This window comes from Pyxicephalus adspersus, chromosome 1 (assembly GCF_032062135.1).
Source record: "Pyxicephalus adspersus chromosome 1, UCB_Pads_2.0, whole genome shotgun sequence".
In the NCBI taxonomy this organism is placed as follows: domain Eukaryota; kingdom Metazoa; phylum Chordata; class Amphibia; order Anura; family Pyxicephalidae; genus Pyxicephalus; species Pyxicephalus adspersus.
Window position 1 is genome coordinate 115,719,313 of NC_092858.1, and position 24,636 is coordinate 115,743,948.

A 24,636-nucleotide genomic window follows, 5' to 3' on the forward strand; every position below is an offset into this window, starting at 1 on the left:
ACCATAACTAATATGGGAGAAAGGCTCTGAAACTTTTTTTACTGGACACTATTATATTAAAGCTCACCAAGACAGGACAGGATAAACTAATATGGGAGAACCCGGGTGATCCAGCAAACCTGGAATGGATCTGGTCCAGGACTAAAAACATTTGCTGACTAATACCAAATGACTTTTTTTAAAATCCATTTCAGGTTTGCTGGATCACCCAAGTGATAGTCTGTCCTCTCTGGTCTTGTAGAGCTTTAATAAACCATTGAGAGATATGTACAATTAACAAGAGTAAGAGAGTGATATTGAGGGTATAATTTTCTTGCTCACAGTTGACAGTTTCAGTAAGGTGAATGGACTGGGATCTGCTTCCTAATGCATATATTATATAATGCAGCTGAGAATATAACTTAAAAAATATAAAAAAATGTTTACAAGTCAGTTTTGTCATTTTACATGAGCTAAGTGTTACAGAATGAGAGAGGATGTGTAACTCAGGTATATTGTAGAAATGTTATTTCTCCTGTGGCAAAACATTTTACCAAGTTTTAACATTGTTTCCTAGTTACTCCTATACATGTTACCCTTGCTATTAGAGTTTGTATGCTTTGGTAGGATCACCATTATATACAAAAAAAAAAACCAAACACAAAAAAACAGTTAATCAAAACTTTGACATGGTTGTGGTAGGTTAATATTTCCCCAAGCAAGTTTACTATTTTAACTCCTTGTCAGTCAGGAGAACTGGTCAGTAAAAGCAAACAATAAGTAAACAAACTCCAAAAACTAAACGTAAAATAAAGACACACAGAAAAGCATCATAATAAATCATTATTGGTTTATATAATTATCATTGGTTTATATTTCTCTAAACAGTTAAATGATTATTAAATACAGACACACTCACTCTGTAATTCGCTGATCATTGTCCTTATTGAAAGAGCACACACACTAAGCTCCTACTTCCCAGTTTACGTGTTGTATCACAAGTGACCCTTGGAATGTAGAGAAATCCCTAGGCCAGATATGTTAATGTTGCTGATTTGTAAATATCAAGGACAGAGATAAAATGTGTGCTTTCTAAGACAAGGACAGTTTGTGATTTAGTATGCTTTATAATATAAAAAAAGAAAAGAAAACAAAGCAGAGTATGCTATTGCTAAAGGCACCAAATCAAGTAATAGAGAATGTGAAATCTTTTTTGTGCAGCTTTGGATAATAACTAGATTGTGCAGATATTAACCAGCTTTTTAACTCTTCACACTAAAATATTTTGTTTATGCTATAGTATATATTTTTAGTTTATGTTAGTTATGGGTGTATATTGTACAGTATGAACAGAATTATTTATTTAAAATTTATTATTGCATTATTTGTTCATTTTTTGTAAAGGAAATTAGGGTATTAGATAAAATTACCATTGCTGATATAGGCTTACAATATATATATATATATATATATATATATATATATATATATTTTTTTTTTTTTTTTTTTTTTTTTTTTTTTACTCCCTTAAAAGGAACAAGGACAAATATTTAGTGCTACATCCTTGCTATTCAAATGCTCTGATCCAAAAAAGTTAATTTACAACCTGTTTTACAAACAGTATTTTAGTATGGAAGCTGTATGCTTTTTATGAATATTATGAAGTCTATTGTAAAAATGTAATAGGCTGGTAAGGTCTAACACCACATAGTGTGTCCAGCCAAAACATGATAAAGCTAAACACCATTTTGGTGATAAATAAATCAATCCCCTCAACAGATTTGTCGGTGTGGTTGGCGAGGTATGGTGCGTTTGTGACCCCTTTAAGGAAAGTGTGTGATGAATATTTGTGATTGTGAATGTTGTACACCATATCCCCTCCTCAGCTTTCATAGTTCAAGATAGAAATATGGCATTTTACCCTGGCCTGCCAAAACTGTGTCACAATTGTGGAGAGAGGGGGCATTTTTCTGCTGTGTGTGAGGTTAAAAATGATCTTTGTGTCGGGAGCTTGTTCCTTGTGATATGAGGTATTGCCGGATTGAAGTGAAACCAATGGAGGAATCAGGGGGTTTATCTTCAAAAGGCTTATAAACGAGTTTATCAGGTAGTTTGTGTAGAAATAAGGTCAAGAGGTAGCTACGCCAATCATTTCTAACGGCTTTGCCTAATCCATTGAAGGTGGTGATCATTTATGTTGCCAGCATCAAATCTGTAAGAGCTTGTGACATGGCCTTATTTTTGCTCAGTAAGTTTGATGCTGACATTTTATTTTTGCAGGACACCCAGCTCAGTTCTCTGGCTGATCTCCATCTGGCAAAGAGGGAGTAGAGGTGTGGATTTTCCCTCTGTTCTCTTGTGGCTGTGCCTTACAATCGCGGTTATTTTTAAAACCAATAGGGTAATTTGTCTGTGGATTATTAAAGTAGAAAAGGGAAGATGTATGGTTATAGACGCCTCAGTGGAGGGGCAGGACCTATGCCTTAAAAACATCTGTGGGCCTCAGACAAATGGGACAGGAAATGCCTCTTCAACAAGCTTAAGCCCTTTTCTGTTTACTTCCGAGCAGACTGTCTTTCGAGGGAATTGTATCATCGTTACTAGACCTAAAGACAGGAAAGGTTTCAGAGACATGCTGGGATAGTCTTTTTTTAATAGGGATAGTTAGACAGGCAGGTTTGGTAAATGCACACATTAAGCACTACCCAGACAACACAGGGTTCACATTTAGTAGAGGCACTAGTGAGAGGAGAATAGAAAAGTTTGAGTATTGGTGAAGGATTGGTGGCTTTTTCAAATCCCTTGGTAAAAAGAAACTCAGGGATTATGGAGAAGCCTTGACCAACTTGTCTCAAGGAAAGGTAACCCAGAGGAGTTACTCTTTGGAACTCTTTGGTTCTGGAAAGGGATTAACCCCGTTCAGGAATCCTATCCCTTGGTTACTTTCTGGCCATGTCATATGACCCCATGAGAGCCGCCCAATTCTCCCAGAGGACCAGAATATTCACCAGAAGTGTTCTTTCTGCTGGTGGTGGTGCTGTAAATACCACCTAAGCTGCCTCTGCTCCAGCACTCCCTCTGGTGGTGGGTTTGGATACCTGCTGGTCACATGACCTCCATTTGCCACATGACCTTCCCAATAAAAAGAAGTGTCTGGCAACAGGATGTTGCCTGAACAAAGAGTTCTCCTAAGCTCTGCTTCCAGGTTCCTGTCTGCATTCTTGATCCTTTTCCTGTTTTTTTGGTATATGGACCTTGGCTCTGTCTGACTACTCCTAATTGTTGACTGTCCTGACCTCTGGCTTGTTTCACTATGCATCTGCCTCTGAATCCTGTTCAGCACAGCATTCCCATCTCTAGAAGCTCTGGTGAAAACCAGCCTGTTGCTTAGACTCTGTGCCCAGTACATGCCTCTTCCAAGTGGGCTGGTGACATGGAGGGTCCATTCCACCCTGAGATACTGTGATGATTTGTTCAGGCCATGGACCCCGCTGACATGCTGCTACCTGACTCCAGGAACCCCTGCAATTAAGGTTGTGGAGTTTCTTGAGGTATGATGAACGCCTAAATGAACTCCACTGCTGACCCTTGAATACGCTAGCATTGTAAACTAAAATTTCTACAGTTATTTAAGTATAGACAAAAGGAGTTAATGAACCAATCTACAACCCAGGGAGAGTTGTCCTTTAGAGTTGTAACCAGGTCTTATCCAGATCCTCTAGTGGTGAGGATGTTGCCCTGCTGGTTACTGGCAGGTTGCGGTCCTTGGGCACACCAGGGTGGGCAAAGCACTAGGCAGAAATATTATCAAGGAAGGTCGGGCTTGAGGCAGGCAGCAAACAAGAGAGGTCAGGTCACAAGCCAGGGTTCAAATACCATAATTTTGTTAAAAAATGTTATTAGTTTTGCCTTGTTTAACAAAAAAAAAAACAGACCTAAAGGCAGGCAGATTGGTTCATTATTGCACAATTTCACACTTGAATTTAGCTCACCAGAGACAGTAGATGGTGATTTAACAGATTTCTTTTTTTGGAGCAGCTTGGCATAACATCCAACCTAACCTAGGACATTTTGCTAGTTTGTCCAGGAAATTGAATAAAATGTACCAAGTAGGATTGATGTGAAATAATGTGCTTTACATACCAAGGAAATGCTTAGGCCAACATACATTTATTTATAGGATGGATGTAAAACAGTACAATTCTCATCCAAAGCAGATGTTAGGGAAATAGGAATAAAAGAATATCATTTCTTTTCCTGGACAGCCAGGCACAACACCCAACCAAAGATGTGACATATTAAAAGAACGAGAAGGGGATTTAAAAAGGCACATTGCATGTTAATTCATTTTTACAAGAAAATTTTTTGTATTTCATGCTCCCCATAGAGACTTGAAGTTATATGTGTACATTATGTGTACGGGATACAATAAAAAATAAAAAGTTACTTCTCATGTTAGATAACTTTTTACAATGAAATAGTTTTGGCTCAATTAACTTAATACTTGTATACTGAACTTCAGTATATTATATACAAGATACATCAACATTGCAATTGCAGTTTTCAATTGTATTTAACTTCATAGCAAACAAATATGCTACAAAACTTTTTGTTTGATGCAAGCCTATGTTCATTAATTCTATAAAGGTGCATGTGAGGATCAGCCAGTAATTGAAGACCTATTTTGTATCGAGACTTGTTCCGTTAAACAGCTTCATCAAATCTGGGTGTAGTCCAAAAGCCTCATTAGGATAATGGGTTCCTTATAGCAACTTATCCAGACTGGTTTTAGAAACAAACAATCTTCAGGTGTGGGTATAACAGGGTAAGGCACTCCTTAGCAGCCTTAGAAGAATTCAAAATCTACAAAAAAACAAACATACATTAGGACAATATTGAATTCTAGTTGAGATATACATTTTCTTGAAAAGAGGCTTTAAGAGTAAAAATGTAAATAAGTAAAAGCTCAGCAGCAATTAAAATATGCAATGTTATAAGTAATATGGTGGTTATACCTGGTTATAACTGTTTATTTATTTTTTACCGGTTATCCCTCGATGAAAGGATGATTCCCAGGACTGCATCATGATGTGGCAATGCAATGGATACACATTACTAGAGCTCTATCCCTAGCACCACTTTTCCCACCAACTAGTGATACCGGAGAGCTCTCCAATCTTACGCTGCACTGAGCTTCCTCTCCCTCCTTCCGAGCTACCCTGGTCATGATACCGGAGAGCTCTCCAATCTTACGCTGCACTGAGCTTCCTCTCCCTCCTGCTATGACACTTACCCTGCTCCTCTCTCCCTCATATGCAGCTCAGACACTGCAGGCTGGTCTAGGATATATTCTGAGCACCTTATCCACTAAAAGTGATATTGAAAGCACCCAGACTGGAGGTGTTTTACAAAAGGAATTTAGAGGAAGTCCGTCAGCATACTGCTGCCCTGGACTCTAGAGTCATTGCATTTAGCCCCTGAGTGGTAATCCTGAGTGTGGCTCGGGGTAAAAAAAACATGCTGAAAGCAGTAACACCGAGCCACAATCAGGGTAGCTAAAAACATAAAAAATAAACAGTTACCTGGTCCCATCAGCGTCCTCCAGTGTCCTGCCTGTCAGATCCCATCCTTGGGCCTCGTCCTCTTCCTCAGATCTTCCCCCGGCGAGTGCACTGGCGTTCCCCGGGTGTTCCCGGTGACGTCGGTGCCTGCGAGGGAGTGCAGCGGGAAATTCAAATTATTTTGTATTGGATTCAATACAAAATAACTGCATTAAATCTGATACAAAGTAATCATTATATTATTTATATATTATATATAAATGTACAGTTATAGTACAGGTTTCAGTATTTTTATGCACCCTTATTTTAACAGATTTTTGTATTTTTTATTTAAATTTTATTATTAAATGTATTAAATATTGGACATATTTAGGTAAATTATGCCTAAGAATTATAGGCCTACAATGTAAAATAAATTTCAATGCAAAACAATGTACCTCTTTTGGTATAAAAATACTGACATAATTAGACTGCCAGGGAGGTTAAAGGGCAGTGGAAATGCGTGTACAAGTATTGGGGGAATCCTACAGATCAGTACAACAGTCGTTGAAAGTGTCCTTTCTGTTACTTTAGATGGAGGACCAAAAGAGCAAGAGCAGACATAACAATATAAGGCTTAAAGGCCTACAGAAGCAACAACAGGCCCAGACCTTAAAGCCACAGTCACTACTATTTTGAATATTCCTATAGGGTACCTCCTAACCACAGCCATAGAGATAGACGAGGTACACCAGGAGCAAGGACCACAAAGATACAATTTTTACCTAATCGCTCCAGGTAAATTCTGTGCAAGAGATGTAAATTCAGCCCTCTGCTGTACCATGTCCGGAATTGCCGGGCTACCTACACATGGGGACACCCTTTCCATTTGATTGTGTGTAAGGACTCAACATTACTCAACATGTAAGGAGCAACATTTACCGTACGTGTGCATGAGCAGCTACAAGCCGTGTTCTGTTTCCTGAGAACAGAGCCCATAGAAGTACCCAACTGGCTTGACTACATCGCAATCGCACCAATGCTACCACAGCACAGACAAGTAAGACATGGACCTTGTTCTCCAACACAAACACTCCTGGTTGGACACTCCAGTGAGGATTACCTTATAAAATTCCGATTCCCTAGAGGAACGCTTCAATAGCATTCAGGTAGAATTGACATGACCATTTTGCTTACTCCCCCCCCTCTGCCTGACCTCCCCTGATCGTTGACTGGACAAACTCGCAAAATTATTAGGTGTACTTTTCCCACTCTACACAGCTTCCAGACTTACTCTAGGATGTAACCTTTATTTCCCAGGAAAAACTTTACCTACATTTAAGGTAAAGGGTAGGGGGGGGGGGTTAGATTGTTCAAATGTGCTGCTAGCTCTGGTAACAGCATAGGGGAGAGTCCCACAGCTTCACTCCCCATTTCTTTCTTTTTGCAATACTATATTAAGAGATGCATACTACCTGGTAATGTTACGTTGTTGATATGCATTATTTGAATTATGATAATTGCATTTTTATGTCTAATTAGTTCAATATAATGAGATCTTTGAACTGTGTTTAACTTATTGAATATAGAAGTGGTATGTCCCTCAATGCCAAAGGCCTTAATGTTTATTTTTCCTTTATACAGGAAACCCACTTAATGAATAAATCTGGCAATACACACTTGTACAGCAGCAGCAGCAGCATGAGAGCTGTTTCTATGTCCGTGCTGCTGTCATTACCCCCAATGTATAAACCTTCAAATCTCTCACACTGATTGTTATACAAATGTGAAATTTTCAGGGTACACAGGGGACCCCAAGAGCTGATACTAAACTTGAGCCCCTTGAACATAACAAGTTGCCAGATACAGGGTCTCAAGCATTAAATCCTAATAAGAATCAGGGATCTTTTCTCATTTTGGTCCCCAAATTTAGTTTGCATATTAGGGACCCCCGTGGGTCACTTCCATGACATTCAGCATTAGGATACTGAAAATTGTCTGTGCACTGTGGTGCCTCAAATTTAAATTTGCCCACCCAGCAAACTTTAAAGTTGCGTTCAGACTGGCGGTGAGGCACTCACTGCCGCATGGAGTCAAATCTGCAGACGCCGCAAAGGACTGAGTGGCTTGTGGGGTGCCTGTAGCACATTACCTTCTCTGGAACAAAGGGATGCTGCCAACTGAAAATGTGGAAGCCAGTAGGAAACAATTTTTGTCCACAATCCCCCCCCCCCCGATTAGAATTTTATGCCTATCGTATCATGCTACCCTGTCACACATAGGCATCCCCATACTCTCTATGAACTACAATATCTCTGTAACATCTGGAGATAGATGGAGCTTCTAATAACATACAATTAAATGTGGCTATACTAAATTTTTTAGATGGTGCATGAGTTTATAACAGTAAAATGAAATAAATAATTAATAATTATTATGTAGGATATATGCATTTTATATTGAACCCTTTGAGAGTTATATCCCACCGTTTCTGAAAAAGTGGGAAAGGGAGTTTAGCAGGAAGTATGATGTATGCCAATGTAGTCCCATGCTTTGCCTCTCATATGGTTCAACAATGAGTAGTAGTATCCACGAAATCCAGTCTATAACACAACAGTTTATAAATGTTCAAATCTTTCTTTCTCCTGCACTGAAATGTGAAATATAAAGCTTCAGTAGTGAAACACAGCTCACTCCTGTATACTATTGCCATGAAAGAAATCAGAAGCACCTACATTAAGCCTATGGTTTATTAAAATTATGTGTATGGAAGATTTGACGGCCACGATTTATGGTACGGAAGATACATTTGTATATATGTGGAAAGAGTGGAAGTTATACCAGAACCCTCAAGAATACAGTAGCTATTGTATAAATAAATGAATAATTATAGAAATATATTTGTTATTGGAGTGTTATATGGATATATATTTATTGATAATGATTTAGGATATAAATACATTTGGTTCCCAGTGTGTTATCCCTATTATTCCTGTTATCTAGGAAGCCGCTAGGCAAAACGCGTTAGGAAGCGAGACATATTTTTTCACGCTTTACTAATCCAGGGATCCTCTGTATAAAATTGGGGTCCTACTTCCCATAAAGGTTGAATCGGAATGATTCAAAATTGCTTTCTTCCTTTGGTTTTACTGTTTGCAGGGCCAGTATCACACCAGGAATTGAACTCGCCAATGCTGTGTCTGCTGAGGCTGAAGAATGGTGCAGTGGCTGTAGGTGAGTGTCTTCTACTGCTGAAAACAAGGTTGCATGCAAATTAGAAGCTGAGGAGTAAAGTGGTAAAGGCATCTGGGACTTCCCAGGACTTCCACGGAGTGCCCACAGGAGTGCTAAGTGGGTGGGGATCCTCTACAGGGGAAAATGGCTCCGATGTTGGGGGGGGCGGAAAGTGTGGAGCTAGAGCCATCTTGAACACAGGGGACAATGCTGGAGAAGGGTACCCAACGTGGTTGCAAAAAAAAAGTCCGTGTAGTGCCTGGCTGGGAGCAAGGAAGAGGGGTAACTTTTATCAGCTTATCCTCCTTTATTCTGCCCATTATTAGCTGTAAATTTTACATATCTAAAAGTAAGCTAATGAGGGGGCCATAGAACCCAATGCACTCCTGAACCATAAACAGCAATTGTAAATTGATGTTATCAAAAACATTTTCAGTTTAAACTGCAATATTCATCAGATGCTTTTTGGGATGCTGTTTAACATCTACCAGTCTAGCCACGACCTTAAAAATATTTGTCAAAGATGATCTCCCACTTATGAAGCTGACTTGAACTGAAGATATGGCAGAAAATGACTAATCTGTTTCGCAACATTTTTTAGAGAATTTTTAGCACTTTCGATGTGAAAAAAAGAGAGAGAGGTTGGTAAGACACTGGACACCATGGGATTTTTTTTCTTTTTTTCAACAGCATTTTATTATAGGTTTCTTTACCTATTGGGAAATAGTTACCCGTCTCCCACATTTTAGTGTACAGGTTGTTCAGAGTAGGGGAAACATTATCTTTTATCATTTTCAAAAGCTCAACAGTTTAACTGTCTAGACTTGAAGCCTTGCCATTAGCCAAATTAGAAACTGTGGTCTAAATGTCAGGAAGGATAGTAATTCAACATATCTAATTTATCCACGGTCAAAGTAGGCATAATAACATCTGCCAGATATGATGTTGCAGCTGTCATGGAGGAGGGTTGTTTAGTATACAACTGTTGATATATATTTTGCAAAAATAGCATTCATTTGTTCAGGATGCAAGGTGGTATGTCCATTTCGTGTAAAAGGAAAGAACATCACTGAAAGAAAGTTATGGATAGTTTACCAATTTCTTTTTTTTTTTATTAAAGATTTAATATCAAATTTGTGACTATGGAGATCCACATACTTGCCTTTGAATCTATTATAAATTATAGTAATATCAATGTTTACCTCTCAAGTAACCTAATTTTCATTTGTTTTACATACAAACTTGTGTACGTAACAAATAGTTTTGTTACTGGGGGTAGGATTATTTATTAACTGTTGTTCCAATCTAAAATTCTGAAAAGCTTGAGAAGTACATTTTAGAATATAGTATTTTTTTTACAAACTGCCAGAAAGGCCACTTGTCCATCCCCCTCCCTTCTCCATAGAACTTAACAGTGCTGTCTGACAAACACTCCCTGTCATTCTAGTTCCTCTGGAAATGATCATGAAATATTATTTCCAGTGCAATAAATCTAACATCTGTACATAGTTTATAATATATAGCAGCTATCTCAAGAATCTTCCCAGGCCTTAGGTGTGTCAAGACTCCATTGTTGCTAGTTGAGAATTGGTTTGCATGTATATAGAAGAAGGAGGCGTACATGAAGAGGATGAGAAGGATAAAGAGCGGAAGAAGAGAAGATTCCACAGGAGGATTCGTCAGGTATGAAACTAATGGGTGACACAGTCTAGTATACATTACATGATGATATACTGAGGATGAAGGTCCATAGTGGGAGGCAGAGGGAGCATATTTAAAGTACACCTTGGCAAACATGGTGGGTTGAGTGGTATTAGTAGTAAGAGTACTGACTACTGAATGGACATAGTCTTGGACCCTTCCTTTAACAGAAAATTAGAAGAATTCTTCAAGTCTTCCAAAAGGGAGGCAAAACTGTACTATTATGAATAAACATTTTGCAGCCATCTGAGCACAGCCTTTCCTTTAAGGTGCATACCAGAGCTTTATCCCATCAGCAGGTATCTCTCCCTACTGTTACCATTCTCAGCCCCCTTTTTCCCTCTCAGCTTACCTGGAGGATTATGCAGCAGCTCCCCACAATTTGCCTGTCTTGGTCCCATGCAGTCTTTGCCACACTCAGCTCCATACATGTTCCCTGCTGTGACGTGGCAGGCATAGCAGGACCATGTGCATCCGCACAGCTCAGCCCAAGTGGATGACAGCTCGGGGGGCAGGGCCAACTTAAGGAGGCTATATTAGCCTGCCTGACCTCCTGGCGGGTTACCAGTGCTGCCTTGCCTGCTGCCTGCCCTGACCTCCTGCCTAATTTTTGATGCTGCCTTGTCTGTGGGGCATTCAGTGACTGCACCTGACTCTCTGGCTGTCTCTTACCAGGATTATGCCCATAACCCCTTATGGGGTGCTCTGGTGAAGAGTCCTATCTTGATTGATCTCAAGTTACCCAGATTCAGAAACAGCACTAGACCGATTAGGGCCCACTACAGCTTCTTGAACATAATAGGCAACTATTTCCAGATGATTTTTGGACCCAATTTATTGAAGCTTTCTGCTGGAAGCTGGAATGGATTAGGTCAAGGATTGAAAACATTTGCCAAATAATAGGATAATGTTTTTTTTTTAATATATTTTTCTTCAGTTTTTTAAATAGAATAAAGTACAAAAAATACAGTAAAGTACAAATTTCAGGCCATGTGTATATAAGGGTTGTCTACCCTTTTATGTAAAGTAAAAATTGTGGTAAAAGGTCTACTTTATTACAGTGATTGTTCCAAATCAATTAATAAAACTTATCCTAATGGATTGATCTGCATTGTAGCTAAAGCTGTGTATCTAGCGCCTTCATAGCAAAGCTTGTATGCTGAATAAAGAGACAAGCAGATGTGGTCACCATGTGAATAAACGTTCCTTCTCACCTGATAGGTAATTAAAATTGGTTTCCAACCAAGAAAGCTCATAGGCTCTGTAAACAAATGGCTTTGCTATCAGGCCAGACTAAATCTCTTGTACCAAAAATATGTAACAATCTGCTGACAGTCAACTTATCATATCAGAAGATAAGGAGAACATTTTAGCTGTACAATTAAAATCACTTTTGATCAATCACAAATTTCCTAGGTAATGGCATCTTTCAAGTATCAAGTATCAAATGGCATCAATCAAATATAAAGTTGCATGTGATTTTGGAATTGTGTTGATATGATATTACATATGATATTACAGTTTACGTCACAGAGAGCCAATTGTTCCAGTTCCAGTTAGTGATCTATTACTACTCCTAGGGGTCTATTTAGCAGTGAATCTGACACCCACTGTGAGTTTGTAGATAAATAATACCTGCTATTGAAACACATGGACCTGAAAGATTCCCTATTAAGGAATGCCCATATGAATTCCAGACCCACTGCTTTATAAACAGGCCGCCAAGTGATCAAATGATATGTTAGTAGTAGGACTGAGCCACCACAATTCTCCTGTATGGTTCTAGCCTGATGAGATAGCAGCCAGCATTTGGTTACATTTCTTTGATGACATCTGCAATGTAGCGTATCCCTAAATCAGAATCAGGGAAAGGAAATGCTATTAGTTTACTCATTCCTAAAGGTGCAGACCTCAGGCCTTGGTTGCTGGAAGGTCACTAACCCAAAACAAGTATAAAGCCAACAAGTATGCTGACCTATTTGCTTGTTTAGTCAGGGGTGAGGAAACAGAATCACAAAAAATACAGAAGCGCAACTGAATAAAACCCAATATAATCTAAATAAACTCCTTTCCATATACTTGGTAAAATATAACTAAGGAGTCCTGCTATGTCAATAGGAGTCTTGGCAGCATATTGGACATACCATATGAAAGATGACTTTTTGCCCCACTAGCTCTTAAATGTTATCAATTCCATACTTGATCATTGTTAGCCTCCCCAGGAAGGGTTCCCGAGCAATGATGAAAATTCCCCTAGGGAGCCCCATAGGTAGCAGCGAAAAAACTCTTGAGTTCTCCACTTCCACCCACCACTTTAAGCCTTCATGGTAGCTGAAGACCTCCATGCAGGGCTCTGTGTAAGGATTATATGAAGGCTTGCAGTACAGCTTAGTGATTTTTAGCCACCTGTTCCTGATGCCATGCAGCAACTGAACGACCACCAACAGTACTGCAAATACCACAACCACTAACAGCGCAATCAGAGATGAATCTTTCATTGAATTGAATAAAGATTGTCCTGAATTCTTAAAATTGGCTAAAGAAACAATTGTAAAAATTAGCTTTTTTTATGCAGAATTAATACTAGACAGATCATAAAAATGTATATACCCCAAACCAACTATATACAATTTGCCACATCCCAAACTATTAAATATTGAAATACACCACAACAAATTGGCACTTTACCGGCAAATAAGATAAATTAATAAAATACTTTAAATTACTGACAATAATTTCAAATTAAATTTTTGCTAAAAAATCATAAAATCTCACAAACATTGTTACAGAAGTAATGCAGCCTTAAAGTTTTGTGAGCAGGCAAGTATAAATTCGGGGTACCACAGCACAGTTTGGGGACACTGGTCTTGAAATAGCCACCTCTCAATGTGAAAATAACCTGACTGTTATTAGGATTTTATGCTTGTGACCCTGTATCTGGCAACTTGTTATGTTTAAGGGGCTGAAATTTGGTTCTCTGAAAATTTCACATCTAGTGTAGGACATATGAAGGTTTATACATGGGGATAATGACAGGAGGGGTAGGATTACTTCACAGTAAGGTGGGCTGGGAGCAGCCATAGCTGATTGCGGAGGTACATGTCCACTCTCAGGGAGCTAACACTGAGCATGCTCATTAAGCTCGCTCTTCTTGTGGTAGCACAATCTCGTAGAGGAACATAGGCATGCAGACACAGGTGGTTGTGACATCATTGTACACGCCTTAACAGCTGGTAGCATGCATTATCATCATTAGGATTATCGTCATTTAGCTTGGCTTCATATGCTGGGTGCCAGTGAGGGGAGAGTCGTAGTGCTGCCTAGTCTAGCTGTGATGATGGAACAATTTTTTTTGGTTAGTTGCCTATAGAGATTATGATATTTAGTTGATATTGGTAAAAATTGTATTGGGGCGAGAAAGGATGGTTTCTATGAAAAAGCAAAAGGCAGATTTGTCTTAGATACTAGAAGGTATATATTATATACTGTCTTCTATGTGTGATTGTACTTTTGGGTAAGACTTTATTTATTAATTTATTCAAATCCTTTTTAATAAGGTATATTCGTTCATGTTCAGGTTAAGTGAGGAGTCCCATTTGGAGTCCCATGTGCCTAGAATTTTCTGGGTTGTCCTTTCTTCACCTGCCACTCAGTGTGTGCCAATCCCTAGCCATGGTGGAGATAATGTAATTGGGGAGCGATTTTTCTTTTGAACTGTATCAAGTTCATTATGTGTATAAATAAAAAAATTGTGCAACAAATTTTGGTCAATTTGACAAGTAACATCATTGTGAATATTTACATAGAATTTTAGGTTTTTTTATATGTACTGATTATATGTACTGATTATATGTACATCAAGTTTAACCACTAGGGAAATAAACATATCCCGGATATAAAACCCTGTAAGACAAAGTTGGTCCAGAGCAAGGCAAAAAAAAACCCTGGTACAATTTGCTTTATCAGGGGAAAAAATTTCCTTCGTGATTCTATGAGGCAATCAGATGTTCCCTGGATCAACAGTCACTGTTATTTTTACTTAAATACCCAGTTATATTCTGTGCTTCTAGAAAAACATCCAGCTTTTACTTAAAGCAATCTATAGTAGTTGCTGAAACTACTTCCTGAGGGAGCCTATTCCATATTTTCACAGACCTTACAGTAAAGAATCCCTTCCTTATCCGGAGCTTAAACTTCTTTTCCTCCAGACGCAAAGAGTACCCTCTTGTTCTTTGTAATGATCTCAAAGTGAATAACGAGGAAGAGTGTTCTCTATATGGACTGTTTATATATTTATCCAGGGTTATCATATCCCCCCTTAAACGTCTCTTCTCAAGGGAGAATAGATTCAGTTCAGCTAATCTCTCCTCATAGCTGACTCCTCCATTCCTTTTAATAATTTAGTTGCCCTTCTCTGCACTTTCTCCAATTCCACAATGTCCTTTCTGTGAACTGTTGCCAAAAACTGGACTGCATTTTCCAGAAGTGGTCTGACCAATGCTTTGTACAGGGGCAGGATTATGTCTCCATCTCTGCAGTCTAATCCTGTTTTAATACAAGAAAGTTCTTTACTAGGTTTAGATATTGCAGCTTGGCTTTGCATGCTGTTATTAAGTCTATGATCTACCAGAACCCCCAGATCGTTTTTCATTTCTGACTCCCCCAAATGTATTCCCCCTAGACAGTGTGAAGCATGCATGTTGTTAGCTCTATTATCTATATTAAATGTCATTTACCACTTGGCTGCCCAATCAAACAGTACTTACAGGTCTGCTTGTAGATTATAGACATTCTTTATGGACTTAATTCCTTTACATAGTTTGGTGTCATCTGTAAACACAGAAATGGTACTTTTAATCCCAAACTCTATATAATTTATAAAGATGTTAAACACTAAAGGTTCCAACACTGAACCCTGGGGTACACCACTAATAACCTTGGACCATTCAGAGTATGAATCATTAATTACAACTCTCTGGATGCGATTTTTAAGCCAGTTCTCTATCAATTTACAGATTGACTTTTCAAAACCTATCAACCCTAACTTGCATATTACCCGTCTGTGGGGTACAGTTTCAAATGCTTTAGCAAAGTTCAAGTACACTATTTCAACTAATATTAGACTGTCTACCCGTTTACTTACTTCCTCATAAAAAAAAAGGGAAAATTTGTTTGACAACTTCTGTCTTTCTTGAAGCCATGCTGACTATCACTTATAATAAAATATTATTTTCTAGCAGAAACTCCTCTATGTGGTTCTTTATCAAACTCTCTAAGACCTTTCCAGCTATGGACATTAAACTAATGGGTCTGTAGTTACCTGGTAATGACTTTGCTCTCTTTTTGAAGCTAGGAACCACATTGGCCTTACGCCAATCCATCGGTACCTTACCAGTGACTAAAGAGTCTTTAAAAATTAGAAATAATGGCTTTGAAATAACTGAGGTCAGCTCTTTGAGAAGACATGGATGTAATCCATCAGGTCCTGGTGCTTTGTCAGTGACATTGCTAATATGAGTTTGGACTTTTGCCATTTTTCTTTCTGTACACAGAGCCAAAAAAAATGTTTAGTAAATCTGCTGTCTTTATCCCCAGTTACCAACCCAGCGACATCGTTTAAGGGGCCTACATGCTCAGATCTGATCTTTTTGCTATTAATATATTTGAAAAGTTTGGGGGGATTTGCCTTGCAATTTGTCTTTCATTTTGAAGTTTTGCACATTTTATCTCCTTTTTACAGCTTTTGTTATATTCTTTATAGGTTTCAAATCATGAAAGTGATCCTTTTCTTGTTCCTTGTGGCTTTTTTGACATGAGCTTTAAGTCATAGGTTTTGATTTTAGCCTCCTAAACTTATTACCCATTGGTGTATTTTTTTCAGTTTACTTTTGTAGAACAGACTTGAAACATTCCCATTTCCATTCTGTGTTCTTTGAGGACAATATTGTCTCCCAGTCCCAGTCACAGAGAGCTTCCCTTAATAATGGAAAATTTGCTCTCTTAAAATTAAATGTTTTTATCTTTCCTGTTTTTGCTTCCTGTTTACACCTTACATTAAATGAAATCATTATATGGGCACTTCTACCCAGATTCTCTTTTATTTACACATTTGGTATAAGCTCTGCATTGTTAGAAAGAACTAGGTCCAGCAGAATATCATTTCTAGTTAGGGCTTCTGTACCATAAAATTATCTTGTATTAAATTCACACATTTCCTCCGTTTTGCTGCTCCTGTAGTGCCATTACTGCAGTAAATGTCAGGGTAGTAGAAAACTCCCGTGATTAAAACACTTCCACTTTTGCTGCTTTTTCTATCTGTGCTAGTAGTAGATTTTCTATTTCTTCCTTAGCACTGGGGGCCTATAGCAGACTACAAAAATGAATTGTGTGTTATTCAACCCTGCATTCAACTCCACCCATAATGCCTCAACCGTATCACTTGTTCTATCTGCAATTTCTTCTTTCACATTCACTTTTAGATCACTTCTCACATACAGACAGATACCACCACCCTTTTGTTTGACTCTGTCTTTACGAAAGAGAGTATACCCAGGAATATTGACAGCCCAGTCACGTGAAGAACAATGCCAGGATTCAGCAATGCCAACTAAGTCATAATCCTCCTCACTCATTATGGCTTCCAACTCCCATATCTTGTTTGTACTTCTGAGGAAGTATACATATTGATCCCTAAAACGCTTTGAGTTTTCAAAAATTTGAGACTTGTATTTCTATAGCAATGTTTGTAAGATTTTATAATTGTTTAGCAGAAGATGAATAAAGTATTGTTGGCATTTTAGAGTAGTGTAACACTTGTTTCTTACTTGACTGCCATGTTTGTTGTGGTGTACGTTCAATAGATCATTAAAAAAATTCAGACTATTCTCATACTATTAAAGGTTCTTAAAAGTGGCTTAATAAAGCATTTCTAATGATTTTTCATCCAAAGTGGGCACTTTAAACTTTTTTTTTTAAATCTGAATTCCTGAATGGGAATTGAATATTGGGTTTTGTGGACTGTTCTAACCAAACTTGGTTGGAGTTAGAAATTTACAGTTGTAAACACCTCTATTAGTTAATGCTTTCCTTTACTTGTACAGGCATATTTAATGCTGAATTCCAGCAGGTGCACATGTATCAGGACACTTGCAGCTCCCTTTGTCTCTATGCTGGTGGCACTGTGGTTAAGTATGCCTTGCATGTGCTTCCACAAGAAAACAGCGGGTGGCTTGCTGAAGAGTCACTTCCTGGTTTGGTGTCGCCTGTGGCTCGTAATTAGTAAGCCTTTATATTCTGGCTTCTCTCGCTCCATAGCCTTGGATTTGTATCTTAGCATCTGAAACCTTGCTGGCACTTTGGCCAATTGTCCTTAGAAATATTGCTCTAGTTCTGTTCATGTTACAGCTTGCTAGCGGTGTAAATAGCCAGTCCTTGCCCTGTCCATTTACTCCATGTGTGGTATACATTGTTGTATGTAGCTTGCTGCCATTGTATGTTTTAGTGTTGAATTCACGGTTTGCTGTCTTGTGTATGTATTTTGAAATAAACGCGCTTAACGCATCTCTGTTATTGAGGCTGTTTAGTGTATGCTGCCAATGTTGCTCTCCCTCCTGTTCCTAATGGAAGAAATCCTGACCACATGTCACAGATCATTTTGTGGTATAGAAGACCACTTTATCTTTACAAGGCTACACGTTAATTGTTTGCATTGTGGGGCTAAGACATCTTGCAAGCCAGGGCCACACTTCAGAAAGTTGTTTGCAACCAGATTCAGCATATGGACAAAGAAAGGAACATGAGTGAATTTGCCCAAGAGTAGTGCACCCATTATATTAATCTCACTGTAGTGACCACATTGTAAATTTGCATGTAGCAAGGGGACAGCCAGAGCACTATTTGTTATTGAGGTGAGGAAAGCAACCTTCCAGCACTTGTACTTCTCTCACCCACATAGACTTGTCAGTGTTGCACAAGACATTTACAATGGTCCATCAGGAACATGTACTGCCCCAACTTGTAGCCACTGGTCCAGGTATCTCTCATAAAATGCACCTGGCATAACGAACTACATGTTTGTACGTGAAGGGATGGGTTGGTTTGAATACAAAAAGTGGCTTAGTATCTTCCAACTGAACCATCAGTAGAGGTCTACTTCAAGTTGAGGATAAACTAATGGCTGCTGCTGTAAGGCCTGCTTCTGTTGCCAGTCTTATTTTGACTTTCAATTATGACATTTTCACACTACCATAATGTGTCTGAATTTACATTTTTCCAGAGATATTATGAGAATACCTGGAAGACCATGCTGCACTGCTAAAGGTTCACCCTTCCTGTCACCTGCTCACAAACACACACAATAACTATCCCTTTGGTATGGGGGAAAAAGATCCACACAATGCAGTTTACTGACCATTTGGAGATGTTGCTGCTCTAAATATAGCATAGGAGATAATGGAACGGCTGCAGCCTGTTCCAAGGCAGTGACTGCAAGAATAAAGGCTCTGTGACAGGTTGGTCGAGTGCCAAATATTGGAATAAAAATTCCATCCAACATCTTACTTTCTGTTCCTTTATTCTAAGAAAATTAATGAACATATCTTAGTGGACGGACCCATCAGTTCAAACATAGAATATCTGCACAAGGTACTTCAAAAATTTAAGAAAATCAGTTAACAACAGACAGCCTTTTATATTTCATATGTGTTCCTCAATGGACTGTGGAGAAAAAGAATGTATAATAAGAACAAAAGTTTTATTTTCTGCCACTGACGGACACATCAATTCATTTTCATTACCATGGCATATATCAAAACAGTTCATAAAAACATACACACACCGCATCAGTAAGTAAACAAACCAAAACCCACCAACAAACTGGAAGCACACAAAGCTAAAACTTGAATTCCCTTATGTTGAAACAATCACCTTAATAATAATTAATATTTTGGTAAAGGTTTGGGCAAAAACCCAAGTTACATTTTTGTACACAACAGACACAGATACCTGATGGCAAACTGGTATTGGGCAAAAATCTGTTTTGGAATAGTGAGGGACACATAAAGAGGTAAGAAAGTCATTCTCCAAATGAAAATTAGAGACTACTTTGGGTAAAGGAAGGACCTGGCCAGAATAAAGAGATCCTTCTTAAGAGCTAGCAAGAGTTTGTTAAATAGATTACTTATATTTTTCCCCAATAAGATCACCACTTCAACCAAACAAATAAAAGTCTGAATAAAAAAAGGGTAGGCCATACCTCCTTGGAAAAGAATGGCCACCCTGGATGGTAGGAATACTCATCTTTTAATCTACTTAAAAAATCCTCTCTACTAAAAAGCAAGAAAAAAAATTCCAGTTAGACTTACCAATGACATTTATCCTGTGGATCTTTCATGACGGAAATCTTAAAGGATGACTGGCCCTTCATCTACAGGATATACAACTCAGGGTTAAAGCTACAGAGCTACCTCCCCATTCTTTGTCCCTGAGTTCTACGGCTCTATTTGTTGGGGTATGGTATGAATGAAATTGCTTTTAGCTGGAGATGCAACATACCCCCCGATAGAACCTTGGTAAAGATTCTTGAGGCATTTAAGTGTCTAAACAACAAGGCTATAAATTACCAATCCTAAATCCCTTGTCTTTTGAGTACTCCCAATCTCAGGAACTTTTGTTGGGTGGGATGTATCCATATGTACAATTATGTGTAGTGAAGATCTAACTTTATCAAAAAAAACTTGCTAACTGAATAAATATACTCCTTAATTTGCCATCTGGTTTGTGTAAAAACATAAGTAAAAAAGGAGAATTTATTCTGTGGGAACTGGGACAGTTACCCCCTGATATTTTTTAAAACATTCGAAGAGAGATATTGTTTTTACAGGATTTTTTGGTAATCTTGTGGTGACGAAAAACTTTTGTGGAGGGAGAATGAAAAACTTGACAAAATAACCCTCATTCACCAAAGTGAGAATGAAAGGACTCTCCAAGACCTGCTACCACTGTGGATTAAAATCATCCAGTTTTCCCCCATAACACACCAAGCATCAGTCTACATGGCACTAGAAGGACATGCACATGCCAGGGGACCAGCCCCAGCAAGTAGGGAGGGATGGCTGCTAGCAATGTATGTAATGTATATGGAAAAACCTCCAGCATTAAGGCAAACATACAAGGGTTGTGTCCCCTTTACCAGCAGACATTAGGTCAGAAGAATGCAACAAACATTGCACTGACCCTGACTGTAGAAAACACAATCTAAGTTAGGAGATGACGAGGGTGGCTATAACCAATCATCTCTCAAATGTACAGTCTTGGATGATAACTTGGAAAAAAAAAAGTCATCGAAAAGCAATGATAAACATTCTAAGAGTTTGTTTGGCAAGCCCTAAACAAGGAAGGGAGTCTAACATCCTGTTATCTCAGCACCTGGGTACCTTGGACAACAATGCTGTTAATTCGGCAACTGAGAAGCAGGGTTAAAAATCAGAAACAGTTGATTTGGTTCACCTGGCATAGTGTATTGTGTGCTGAAATCACAGGAATGTGCTCGACATCCTCTAAAGCAGCTAACAGGTTTAGGGAAGTGGACAGATAAAGTGGAAATAACTAATCCATGGCACCAGAACACCTCTTATGCTTCCATCAATATTTCAGGACCTGACAGTATTCCTGTCCAGCTTTTTGTTGGAGCAGTCATCAAGAAAAAGTCATCAGATATATATCCCTAATCCAAGACAGATTTAGTAAAACATCTCTTGATGGAGACACCACTCTGTGGGATCCATTGTCAAATCGGAAAGTTTGCTTACCAATCATCTTTACTAGAATTGTGAACCAGAGACTGACTGATCCAGGAAGAGTTCCACCTCCCTTTCCACTGCAATATTCATGAATAATCTGACAGAACCCACTTTGCCAGCCAGTAGTATGGTAAAGCAAAGAGAAGTGAGGTTCTAGAATGTTAATCAGGATCTAGGCCTCCTTCAAAAATTCACATCCCTGTGCTGAAGAGATAACTAGTACTCCACTCCAAGTCCTGAATGTTTGCATCAGGGGATAGAGAAAAAAACTGGCCTCTGCTAAGGTTGGGAGACATGCAGCTATATCAGGAATGTAAACACCCCCCACACACACTGGATTTCCTCTTTTAAAAGAACAGGGTGACTGCAGACAATTTTTCTCAAGCATGGCCTTTTTTTTTTTTTTTTAAGACAAAAAAAAAAGCCAAAGGAGAACACTGATAGACCCAGAACTCCAATGGGATTTGTAAATAGGGTTAAAATTTCAGAAAACTCTATCTTTGGATAGATTTGGACTCTGTGATGATTTGTGGACACAAAGTAACCAATCAAACTCTTCTACCATCCCAGAGGTGATGATATTTGTTGTTACATCCCTTAAAAGTATATTGTTCAGGTAGCCTATGAGAAGTGTCACTCTTTTCCTTTCTTTCATGAGTCCTATCCTAAAAGTAATCTTAACTTCAAGAAACTTCACAATCCTCTGAAAAAACATCACCCAATATTGTCATTCTTCCCTCTTGAAATAAACGAGAAATACACATACCATGAGAAGAAAGTAAAGAAAGTAAACCACTGTGTCATTAATAAAATTTTTGTTTTTATAACACAAATTAGGCCAATATGGAGATGCCATGTGTGAAAAACTAAGTATACCACAAAATTCAATAGGTTGCAAACCACCTTTAACAGCAAATCATTTTCTGTAGGACTTTATCTGCCTCCTACATCATTGTGCAGGGATTGTGGCTCGCTCTTATTTGCATCATTGCTTTAGTTCATTGAGGTTTGTGGCCATTTATGAAACCTAAGGTTTCATCCCAGCATTTTAAACACGTTGAGGTCAAGATTTTGATAGGTTTTTGTAACACCTTGATGTGCTTGGTATCATTGTCCTGTTGCATGATCCAGTTTCACCACACTTTAGTTGTCGCACAGATGGCCTAACAGCCCTGACTCAAGGTGCCCAGGTCTTGTGGCTGCAAACAACCTTAAATCATAATTCCACCACTATGCTAGACAGTTGGTATAAGTTGTGCTGATGTGCTGTTTGTTTTCTACCAAACAAGGTGCTGTGCATTATGGCCAAACATTGTGCTGTGCATTATGGACAGGCTTTTTTTCTGTTCAAAGGACATTGTTTTAAAAGTCACGAGATTTGTTCAGTTGCAACTTTGCAAACCTAGGCCAAGCAACAACCTTTTCGAACAAACCATCCTTCTTCAGACTTTTTCTAACTGTACGTCATCAACTTTAACATATTCCAACCTGAGATCTGTAGAGTCCAAGATGTGGCATGGTCTGACTTGATTGGTAACTGTCTTGAATGTTTTTTTTACTCATGAATAATCTTTCTTGCCGTACAATTAATAATTTCAAATTGTTTAAAAATCATTTTATAATTCTTCTCAGATTCATGGGCAACAAAAAAGCATGCAGGTAGGTAATTGGCTTCCCCCAAGCTGACCTTAGATTATGATAATGACATATGACTATGGTAGGGAAATTAGATTGTGAGCCTCTTTAAAGGAACGGCTAGTGACATTATAGACTTGACTATGTAAAGCACCATGTAACATGTCGGCTCTATATAAATGCAAGATAATCATATTAATACCAATTGATTATCATCAATTGCTGATGTCTTTCCTCCCCAAAATTGTGTTAACATACATCTGAATGCTCCAGAACAGCAAAATGCTCTAAATTAATCAATCAAATGTACTTGGCTGCTACCCACCTCTTGGTATGGAAGTGGTAATGTTTGCACAATGCTTTTGCAAAAAAAAAATGTCAACGTGTAATATATCATGCATTTTTTTAAGCTTAAGCATAAAGCTTAGGTTATATTTACCTCATTTTAAGACCTGCTAAGACCAGATATTTTTTTTCTATTATGTCCTGATGCAAATACTTAAAATTGAAAGAGGGTGTACATTATTGTTCTCATGACTGTAAATCAAAAAATACATACAGCTGTAAAAACTCCCAACCAATGCTCAATTATCTCTTTCACTCTTTTTCAATACCTGTTGACTGACGTGTCATAAAAAAACAGCAGAACACAGAAAGCAAAGATAAGTGAATCTTGGTATAGTAGCGATTTTTATCCCTATGACCACTATAGGTAAAGTGCTTTTTTTTTAATGCCTAAATTTTCTGGATGAAATGCCCTCTAAATATTGAAGTTTTTTTTTTCTTAATATAACTGCTCTACTTTTTTCTATGACCCATTTTTTTTTTTTTTTGTAGTGAGAAATAAGGCCCATACCATATATATTTATTGTACAACTGTAATGTTCAACATTGATATTTTAACTCATTATTTCAAATTGATAGTTTTATTGATTTATGTTTATTAATTACATACCAAACAACAAAGTATTGGTGAAGTGCTGAACCCTAATTAGTCAAGTGTTTACAAACTGAGAGTTGCGCTATTTTTGTCAGTTAGAACACCAGAGGTGCCAATAATCTAAATACATAAAGAATATTTAAAGAAAGAAAATGCACAGCCGCTGATGTTTATTAAAGTCCAGTTTAAATTTATTTGCCACATAAAACATAACTGAAAGTAGCTAATAATACTTTCAGGGACTTTCAGGGACTCAGAAGTCCTCTTTCTTTAGGGCTTTGAAACATATATGAAAAACACATAATAATAAGCATGAAATTATATATAAAATACATTAAAAAATACCTAATAAGAATGATCAGAATACACTATATATACTATATAAATTAGTTCAAAAGGTATTAATCATAGATTAAGCAAAATAAAATAAGTATTTTTAAGGAGTATTGTAAAGTCCAAAAAATATTTAGAAACGTATATTTACTAGCATATATCATGTAAGAATATTAGTATGTCATATAACAACCATCAAATCTCGTAATATAACTATTCTCATATACACTAAAAACTCAAAAAACAACATAATTACTTAGACTAAAAACCCAAATAAAAGTTCCTATATAAGTATAACATACCAACTCATCATATAATATATTATGTAAAAAAAAAAAAAAAAAGGACATGTAACTTATTTTCTAGATGTTGAGTATTTTCTAAGTTGATATCTCAATTCATAGATTGAATAGATTATTAAAAAATAAAATATCTAAAAGTTTTATGAAAATATAAAGCAAATACCTATTTTTTA

At 37.8% G+C, this 24,636-nt stretch overlaps 2 protein-coding genes across 3 annotated transcripts in view; both read right to left on the bottom strand.

The window, feature by feature from the left end:
* Positions 1-1,021, bottom strand: part of GOLT1A (golgi transport 1A) — a 92,384-nt gene extending 91,363 nt beyond the window's left edge. Inside the window, exon 1 of one of the 2 annotated variants that reach the window (XR_011922526.1) lies at positions 899-1,021. Coding sequence is in view for 1 of the 2 variants with exons in the window: in XM_072424580.1 (XP_072280681.1) it covers positions 899-917 (19 nt within the window). In the remaining variant the exon portion in view is untranslated. The remainder of the gene's footprint in view (positions 1-898) is intronic. The other variant, XM_072424580.1, reaches the window with a different exon arrangement.
* A 3,109-nt stretch (positions 1,022-4,130) lies between these two features.
* PLEKHA6 (pleckstrin homology domain containing A6) overlaps positions 4,131-24,636 on the bottom strand; it is a 161,327-nt gene continuing 140,821 nt past the window's right edge. The window contains exon 27 of the mRNA XM_072424657.1: positions 4,131-4,842. The gene's annotated coding sequence lies outside the window, so the exon portion shown is untranslated. The remainder of the gene's footprint in view (positions 4,843-24,636) is intronic.